This window comes from Leiobunum rupestre, chromosome 7, assembly GCF_980474605.1.
Source record: "Leiobunum rupestre chromosome 7, qqLeiRupe1.1.hap1, whole genome shotgun sequence".
Lineage (NCBI taxonomy): Eukaryota > Metazoa > Arthropoda > Arachnida > Opiliones > Sclerosomatidae > Leiobunum > Leiobunum rupestre.
In genome coordinates, this window is record NC_143390.1 from 47,887,632 (window position 1) to 47,896,582 (window position 8,951).

The 8,951-nt window shown below is 33.4% G+C and overlaps 2 protein-coding genes across 4 annotated transcripts; one reads left to right on the forward strand and one right to left on the reverse strand.

The window, feature by feature from the left end:
• Positions 1-831: 831 nt before the first annotated feature.
• LOC149936574 (uncharacterized) lies at positions 832-4,635 on the forward strand. 2 transcript variants are annotated; one of them, XM_090181344.1, is made up of 13 exons: positions 832-1,178; positions 1,250-1,542; positions 1,612-1,779; positions 1,840-1,957; positions 2,036-2,243; positions 2,312-2,672; positions 2,736-2,830; positions 2,911-2,986; positions 3,290-3,476; positions 3,542-3,796; positions 3,876-4,041; positions 4,102-4,250; positions 4,329-4,635. In XM_090181344.1, exons 2-13 carry the CDS (start codon positions 1,270-1,272, stop codon positions 4,505-4,507), a joined length of 2,235 nt encoding a protein of 744 aa, XP_090037470.1. In that variant the 5' UTR covers positions 832-1,178; positions 1,250-1,269; the 3' UTR covers positions 4,508-4,635. The 2 variants fall into 2 exon arrangements, with proteins under 2 accessions (XP_090037470.1, XP_090037469.1); XM_090181343.1 differs by having other exon boundaries at positions 832-1,542.
• Positions 4,578-5,348, reverse strand: LOC149936575 (uncharacterized). 2 transcript variants are annotated; one of them, XM_090181345.1, is made up of 3 exons: positions 5,082-5,348; positions 4,796-5,020; positions 4,578-4,738 (listed from the first exon to the last, which is right to left on the reverse strand). In XM_090181345.1, the coding sequence occupies exons 1-3, from the start codon at positions 5,318-5,320 to the stop codon at positions 4,582-4,584; spliced, it is 621 nt and encodes a 206-aa protein (XP_090037471.1). In that variant the 5' UTR covers positions 5,321-5,348; the 3' UTR covers positions 4,578-4,581. The 2 variants fall into 2 exon arrangements, with proteins under 2 accessions (XP_090037471.1, XP_090037472.1); XM_090181346.1 differs by having other exon boundaries at positions 4,715-4,762.
• Between the last annotated feature and the right edge of the window lie 3,603 nt (positions 5,349-8,951).

Consider the following 8,951-nt stretch of genomic DNA (forward strand, 5'->3'; position numbering starts at 1 on the left):
ACTTACTACTAACTCGTACTCAATAGGTCTTCGAGCAAAAAACGCGAAACTCGGATCAAATAGATCTTCGAGTAATATACTAAATTAAAATTAAATAAAATAGCCAGAAATTCCAACGGTAGACCGGTTTCGTTCTATTTGGAACTCATCAGTACCGTGCGGGAAATCTGGCTGGCGACTGTCAAATCTAAAGGAGAAACTAAGCCTAAACATTTAAAATTTCAAAACGCGTTGCATATAGCAACGGAAAGCCGAAAAGGGGGGAGTGTGGGGGAGAATAGAATATACGATAAGTTAAGTTAGAAGAAACCACCTATGGACTGTGAGAAGGATGATAAAATACGCGAAAAAGTAGATTAGTCCATAATTAAAAGGGATAATATAGCTAAATCCTAAACAAATTTGAAGAAATTAAAAAACTTACTACTAACTCGTACTCAATAGGTCTTCGATCTATTTGATCCGAGTTTCGCGTTTTTTGCTCGAAGACCTATTGAGTACGAGTTAGTAGTAAGTTTTTTAATTTCTTCAAATTTGTTTAGGATTTAGCTATATTATCCCTTTTAATTATGGACTAATCTACTTTATCATCCTATATGTTTTTATATTTTTTTTGATAGAGGGCAAGATGAAGATTATTTTAACGGCAAAACATTTGGGCGGAAATGATTATTCCCAAATATTCGAATGAGAGGTAGAATTAAAGAGATATTGTCAGAATTTTATTGGTGAATTGCACGAGGTATATATAAATAGGTAATGATAATAATAATGGTAATGACGATTTTACATGAAACATAAATATTCACTAACAAATTGAAGTTTTTAAAGGGGAACGGTCAAGCTTTAACCAGTCAGATAGGCCTATAGTTCGTGAAAAACTGAATTTTATGGCGAAAACCGCATCAAAAAATATTAAGCAGTTAATTTATAATAAAATAAAGAAATTTCGGGATTTTGAAAAGCGCGCGTCCGCTGCGGCACCTGGTGAGAGGCCTGTCATACAACCCCGCCAGCGCGCCGCCATCTGGTCAGGGCCGCTGCAACTACATTTTTTAATAAAGTGAAACCTTGGTGAAACGGAACTAAAGGGCAAAGGCAAGGAAACGTTAACGTTTACTTTAATAATTTATTTCCAAACTCTCATGACTAGTTGAAACTTCGAAGAATATTATAAAGTATGTTATATTGTTTCTAATTTCATGTCAATTTCGAATTATAATCCTAAAATAACTGACAATTCTTTTAGAGGTCTTAATCCTTTTTGAAATGCCATATACCCTACGTTGTGCTGTTGAAGGGTGCCTCAGCAATGACAAAGAAAAAGATGACACCTATAGTTTGCATTATTTCCCAAAAGATGAAGAGTGTAGAAAAAAATGGATTTTAGCAATTAATAAACCTGCAAATTGGCAACCAAATAAACGTGCTGCTATATGTTCAAAACATTTTAGTGATGAATATAAAAATAAATGTTATAAACGAATAGTTTTATCGAGACGTGCCATACCTGTAATAGGTTCAGAAAACTCTAATTTAACCGTAAAAAGCAGTTGTTTTGAACTTGCTAAATAATAGTAAAAATTACTGAAAAAAAATTTCCATAAATAGATTGAGGGATGTTTGTTGACAGAGAATGAAAACATGGATGTTGAGACTAAGTCACTTTGTGTTAGTGAAAGTTTTCCCACGGTACCACCTCACCGAAAGGTCAAAACTGAAACACTTCTAATAGATCCGGAAAACTCTAACAAAACCGTAAAAAGAACTCGTTTAGAAGTAAGTTTATAACTTGCTAAAAAATACTAAAATTACTTTAATAAAATTATTTAAACGTAGATTGAAGAACCTGTTTCCTCAAAGAGTAAATTTGTCCAGGTAAACATCAAAACATCCATATGTAATGTAAAAACACAAACAAATATTTCTGGGTTCAGAATCAGAAAAAACAGCGTTGGTAAGTATAAGAAAAAATTTAATAATTTTTTATCTAATTTTTGTGGAGGAACTATATAATTTTTAACTTTTTTAATAGAATGTCAAACAGAACCCGAACCATCTCCACCAACTACACATACTTTTGGAACGCAGACAAATATAAGTGGGCCTGTTTCAACATCAACCCCTTGCCTAAGTGAGATTGACATGGATTCTCAAAGGGATAATATTGACTTAGATGATTCTAGCTACATTCCATCCGTAGCTGAGAGTAGCATTAGCAATGAAAGTGTTCATAATTCTATGTAAGTTATATCGGTGTTTTTTATTTTAATATATTTTACCAAATTAATTTTTTTTTCATAAAAACTAGTTGTAACCCTGCTAGTGAGAGGAAATTTATTGTCAATGAATCTTGCCTACTTTTGTTATTGAAACATTGTTTCCTTTGCCTTTCACTGTGCTCTCTGGTTGTGAGAGTAAAGGGAGGTTTAATTCGGGTTACTTCTACTTGTAAGAAACCTCAATGTGGACGTGTTTTTAACTGGTCTAATGAAGAAAGGGCGAGCAACAATAGAATTTATATTCATATTTTACTTTCTGCTGCAATAACATTTACTGGAGCCAGTGCCAAAAAAGTGCTAAGGCTTCTGAATTCTATTGGCATAAACACCTGTTCCTATAGGACATTTAATAGAATTCAAACTAATTATTTATTCCCGGTTATTGAAAGGGTAATTATTTTATTTATTAATTTTAATATTTAAAAATTTTTAATACCTAATTTCTTTGGAAAGGTTTGGAATGTTGAACAAAAAACTATGATTGATTCTTACAAAGAAGAAGGTGTACCGCTTTTCTTGGCTTCAGATGGCAGGGCAGATTCTCCCGGGTAGGTTAAGATAATCTTATAACCAAAATGTTACGTAAAATGTTGTGTTTATAGCTAAAATCACTGAAATGTTCTTGCAGGTTCTCGGCAAAATTTGGTTGTTATTCAAACTTAGAAACTAGAAAAAACAAAATTATACACTTCTCATTGGTACAGGTTAGCCATTTAGTTACTTATCAATAAATTTCTTACCTCTCTAAAGCTACGTTCACATGGAGGGTTAGAAACTGGGCTCAAAGCGATTTGAGTAATATAGCCTAGCCAACGCTTGAATCGCATCGAACCCAGTTTCTAGCCTCAGTGTGATTTTTATTATCCTACCTAAATAATAGCATTCCGTGAACTAACGCTCCGTAGTAATAACAATTTTAGGAAGTATTATTAATACTTAGTAGAGAGTAGTTAGTATTAATAGTACTTAGTAAAATTATTATTCATTATTATATTCTCTGGGAATAGTCTAATGAAGTTGGTGGTAGTAGCCATATGGAAAAAGAAGGTCTTATTCGATCCATGAAGTTCTTTGATGCAAATAATCTTGAAATAGAAGCGATTGTTACTGATCGACATGTGCAAATAAGGTCATTTCTTAAAAAGAACTACCCTGAAGTCCAACACTTTTTTGACTGCTGGCATATAGCTAAAGGTTTGTTATTTCCTACAATTCTGGAAAGAAAAGGACGAATAAAAGTCAATTTTTTTACTTACTAGGTTTTTCGTCTAAACTTCGAACCTTGTCGAAAGTAAAAAAATATAACATTCTGGGAGATTGGGCACCTAGCATTAGCAACCACATTTACTGGCTGGTTTCTTCAAGTGAAGGAAATCAGGAGCTGATGGTTTCTAAGTGGTTATCTATGCTTCGTCACATAATAAACATACATGAAGGCCACGATGAACCTTTCACTACATGTGAACACAGTTCAAATTCCGAAACTGGAAAACAAAAGAAATGGCTAGCAGAAGGTACTATTATTAGGGGTGTGTTAATCCATCCTTTTTTTAAATATTGCAGCATACATGTTTTAATTTGACTTCGTTACAGACAGCCCAGCATACCAGGAACTTTCAAAAAAGGCACGAAGCCTGATCAAAGATATCCGACAGATTTCACCGTATGAACAAACTTCATCTGTCGAAGTATTTCATAGTGTAATTACACACTTTGCTCCTAAGCTAACATGTTATTCTTCACGTGGCATGAATGCAAGGTAAATTTATTCAATATTCGACTTGGAAATTGAATTTAATTAAACTGAATTTTAAAATAGATTAATACTGGCTGCATTACACTTCAATGAGAACAACAACAAACCCCAAGCAAAAACCCAAGATGGAAAGTTACGATATAAAATTGAATTTCCCAAGGCAAAATACGGCGAGCATACTTTAAAAAAAATTAAAGTTGAAAGTACTTATGGTAAATGCACTTTTGAAGATTGTCTAAACAAATTATATAAATGAAATATTAATTCCAACCTTTCATTATTCTCTGCAGGATATGTAGGAATTATGTTGGAAGAATTATTTGTGGAATTATTCACCGTTCCTAGCTACCAAACTGCGAAAGCAAAATCTAGTTTTTTAGCCCCTCCGACCCTTTCATCTACATACGTTAGACCTAATAATGAAGAAGCTGTAGCAAAATTTCAGTCAAGATTTGCCAAAAGGAATTAATTTTTTGCAAGAAATATCAAGAATATTTGGCACGGTTTTAATATAAAACTATTTTAAAATGTACAAAGTTATAATTAAAAACGAGGGTAACGGAAGCCTGTATATTTTTCCGATGGAAAATGTTCTTTTATTTTGTGTACGACACAACTTGGTAAAACTTTTCTTACATCTTGTCCAAGTCTGTGATAAATTTTCATAACAAATTGCCTGTAGGCCACGTAGCGATATTTTCTATAATTTGGTGAGTATTAAAAACTAAAACCATAAATAGACAATTTTTAAGGGTACTTGTGGATATCGCCTTGTTCCTGGTTGTTCTGTATTTTTCTATGTCTTCTAGCATAAAACAAATACGCAATCTCAAGAGCATTGAAATTTAAACATCCGTCAGTGAACCAATCATTATCTGTGACACACGTTCTATTGCTTATATAGTTGGAGATCTCTTCGGATCCCCAACAACAACGACTCTCTAATTCAGTTGTCATCACAACACAATTTTTACACCTACACCTAAAATGAAACAATGTTATAAAACATTTCCTATAATGGTTGTTTATATGACTATAAATACCAGTCAGTGTTTCCTTGTCTTCCTTGAGTAATTTGTTGGTCTAAAGCTGGTTCAAGCTCTTCATTATCAGAATCACTTGAACTTTCAAGAGGTTCAAAACGATAAGGTAAAACACCACCACCTCTAGGAACATCAAACTCAGGAACAGCAAACTCATCTTCACTCCCTTCGCTCGATTCATTAGACGAAGTCGATTCTTCGTTTATAAAGCTTATATTTGAATCTCGGCCTTCTGCCATAATCTAAATTTAGCGGGCCTATGGAGAGAAATGCGAACAGCAGACGACACTTTAAACAGACAAACCCAGCTGACAGCTGCGAGCCGGCTCTTAATTCTATTTATCAAACCGCTCACTCCGGGGTTGGGGCGCTGATGCGAGCGCTTAAAATGGCGGCGAAAATTCAAATCCAGATTCTTGGCGTTTTTTCTCGTTTCACCTTTTCGGGTCCAAAACAATTTTTTTATAATAAAATAAGTTACGTTTAAGCATAATGGAAGTGTTAATGATCTTTTTGTGTGTAAATAAGGCGATATTTGGATAAGTTTGACCGTTCCCCTTTAAATGGAAGGATACGCTTTCCTGCATTTCTTGGGTGACCTTTATTGACATCATTTGCGGGTTTACATAGGTTGCTATTAGAGCGAGCAGAGAGATAATATTTAGAGATAAACCAGAGATAAAATAGTAGGATAACAATTTAACAAGCATAATATCTTAAGCCTAACTTTGGGATTTTCAATGCAGAACATTAATATGACATCGGAATCTAAATTCTAACTTTAATAAAATCATATAATTGTTTTACGTATCATGAATTTAATTATCAATAAGCAAACCTTATTTCAGTGGCGGATACATAATTATATTGATACCATAAGATATTTAAGATGTCAAAATAATTATATTGATACCATAAGATATTTAAGATGTCAAAATAATTATATTGATACCATAAGATATTTAAGATGTCAAAATAATTATATAAGATATTTAAGATGTCAAAATAATTATATTGATACCATAAGATACTTAAGGTGTCAAATATTTATATTGATACCATAAGATACTTAAGGTGTCAAAATATTTATATTGATACCATAAGATACTTAAAATGTTAAAATAATTATATTGATACCATAAGCGGGGCGTCTCCGAGGTAGCTCCTGTGATACGTTATGCTATTGTCAATTAAGATAAAACTCTGTGGGTCATAATTGGCCTGCGTTACCTTGCAGGAAACACAAAGCAGTGTAAGATTATAACAAAATGCAAATCTGAACCCTTAAATACACGTAAATGCGTACAATAAAATGTCCGTATGTAACTAGTTTCCAAACGCTAATAGCGTCTGCTAATACGCTACCTATCTATCAGGCTAACAGCGCCGCCACCAGTCTTCAAATGTAGGTGGGTACACATTTTAGCCAATATTTATCAAGAGTTAACTGATGTTTACCGAATTAGAATTTTTTCAAAAATCCTAGTTGGGGTCAAACCAATTACACGGAATTTGTTCGATGTAATTTATTAATTAACACTTTAGTTATGGTTTTAATAAATCCTAAACTAGGCGAACCAACTCGAAGTCACACATTTTCACAATTTGTAAATAAATGTTTTTAGAACGGCGTACGATATTAGCCTTGCTGATAAATATATGGACTTTTTCATTAGTTAAATAACAGTGTAAAACAAACCCTATTCATTTGTCTTTTGCCATAAAATTACTTAAAATTTGTTAGAAGAACACTTCCAATTTATAACCATAAAGATTTATAAAAATCATTTAAAATAGACGTTTTAAGTTAAACTTTAGCCATGAATATTGATACTATAGCACCTTGTAAGTCTCTGGTTTTACACTATGTATTAATTTCTAAACACTTCTAAACAACTAACAACTTTTATTTTTTAATAAAATGATTCGAAGCTTGCACTCTTGAAATCGCCTATGGTTAGAGGCAATTAATTTGGGTGTTACTCTTAATAGAGCCTTTATAGGGGTACCTTACTTAAAATTTTGTAGCCCCTTCTGTAACTCAAGCAAACAGCAGCGTAGCCCTGGCTATTGTGGTCGCCGCCATTGACCTTCGCTACGATATTTGTGTTATTGCACGACCATTTCGAAAAGTATAAGATTCAAGGTTCTTAGGTACATAAGTACGTTCATGCTGCTAGTGATGGTCAATGGCGGCGAACCGTGAGAAGAAATGGCGCTAATTCACCGTCCTCTTTTCGTACGAAAAACAGTTGTATTTAAAAAGAATTCTTAGGGCAACCTGGTTAGGTGTCTGGCGAAATAAAAATCCAGGTTGATTCCGTTTTTAAAATTGTATAAGACGTTGATTTGGTAAAGGAGTTGCAGGGTGTCAGGTTACGCTGAATCTTGGCATAGTATCACTGTATAAGTGATAACTGCGCCGGCAATCTGTGTTAAAAATATAATTACTCGTTAACGTTCCCATTGATTCCATCTTTAGACAGTTTCAGGAACTCATGAGAATGTATAAACAAGAATGTCTGAGCTAGACTTGAAAAACATCTCAGCCCTTGGTAATGTCGGGAAGTCGGAATTACGGCATTTTAAAAAGCAGACGAATTTATCCCAAAAAAGGCAAAGGATTGGGAAATTATTTTAAGGTGGGTTGATATCGTTAAAATGGTAAATATGTCATATAATATCAAATATTTTAACTAATAATTATGATTATAATTTTATTTCAGGTCATCTATGCCACCTTGACATTTAAAAACATTATCGACATGGTTAAGTAGCTCAAACCAAATTATCTTTGCTCAAACTTGAGTTGTAAGTCGGAAAAGTTTCCTAAGAATTACCATATTTTCCGAAAAAAAGAATAAAAAAGATTTTCATTCCATGATTAGCCTAATGATGTTCGCAAATTTAAATTTCACGGCATTTTCGCCTCATTTTGTCGAATCCACAAGTAAAACTAAACATCTAGACGAGGCTAAAATAAAAACCCTTAAAAGGTAATATATGTTTCAATTTTTTATTTTTCCGCGTTTAATTTTTCAGAAATTTAAGAACTCTAAAGTTACTTATTTTGAAATTTTAAAACAAAACGTAATTTGCTTGTCATTCTGAAAATGAAGAGATGATACAATGTAAACTGATAGCTTGCCTTCAGTAGTTGAAGACGTTCGCGTTTACGCATTTCCATGAGTATCTGGAACTGTCTGTAATGAAATTAGTGGAGTTACCGTTGGGAGAAGAGCCTTTTTCAATTCGCAGATTCCCCAGAGAGTGAATCGAAAGGTCACGGTGCTCCTCGTCATGTGAAGGAAAATCAACTTCGATTAATGGACACATTTTAGAAACACAAATTTAGACAAAGACCACAGATTAAATTAAGAATACCTCTTCCCTAAATGGCAAATCCAAAGATTTGGGTAGTTTCATTCCGATCAGAATGCCGAAGGTTTGGTTAATCTAAGAGCAGAAAGATCCAATTATTAATTGTTTGTTTTTAAATATAAACAAGTTAAAACGTAAGTCTATAAAACCTTATGTCTTTAATCATATGTCATAAGTGTGTATCTTAAATAATTACTGAAAGGCCACGTTTCCAAGTCACTGAAAATTAAATAACCGTAGTACGACCAGAAAATTATCGATTTCAGAAAATATAAATGTTGTCGAAATAGCATTAGAGGCCACTAGGGAAAGCGGTGGGCTTGCTCTGCGTTCTCAGATAAGGAAGTGACATATAATACGATAATGGTTAAAATTATAAAACGTACTTGGGTATTGGGGTAATCGGCGATAATGCAAGACAGAAAAATCTTCAGTTTACTAATAAGCAATTTGACGATGACTTGATTGATAATGAGTACGTCACCAGAT

What these genes read in the sequence shown, in the direction of transcription:
- LOC149936574 (XM_090181343.1), top strand. Translation starts at nt 1,270, where the DNA reads ATGCCATATACCCTACGTTGTGCTGTTGAAGGGTGCCTCAGCAATGAC. An exon ending in TACACTTCTCATTGGTACAG is followed by an intron (nt 2,987 to 3,289) that starts GTTAGCCATTTA and finishes CTCTGGGAATAG; the next exon opens with TCTAATGAAGTTGGTGGTAG. An exon ending in TCACGTGGCATGAATGCAAG is followed by an intron (nt 4,042 to 4,101) that starts GTAAATTTATTC and finishes ATTTTAAAATAG; the next exon opens with ATTAATACTGGCTGCATTAC.
- LOC149936575 (XM_090181345.1), bottom strand. Translation starts at nt 5,320, where the DNA reads ATGGCAGAAGGCCGAGATTCAAATATAAGCTTTATAAACGAAGAATCG. An exon ending in AGACAAGGAAACACTGACTG is followed by an intron (nt 5,021 to 5,081) that starts GTATTTATAGTC and finishes GTTTCATTTTAG; the next exon opens with GTGTAGGTGTAAAAATTGTG. An exon ending in GAACAAGGCGATATCCACAA is followed by an intron (nt 4,739 to 4,795) that starts GTACCCTTAAAA and finishes ACCAAATTATAG; the next exon opens with AAAATATCGCTACGTGGCCT.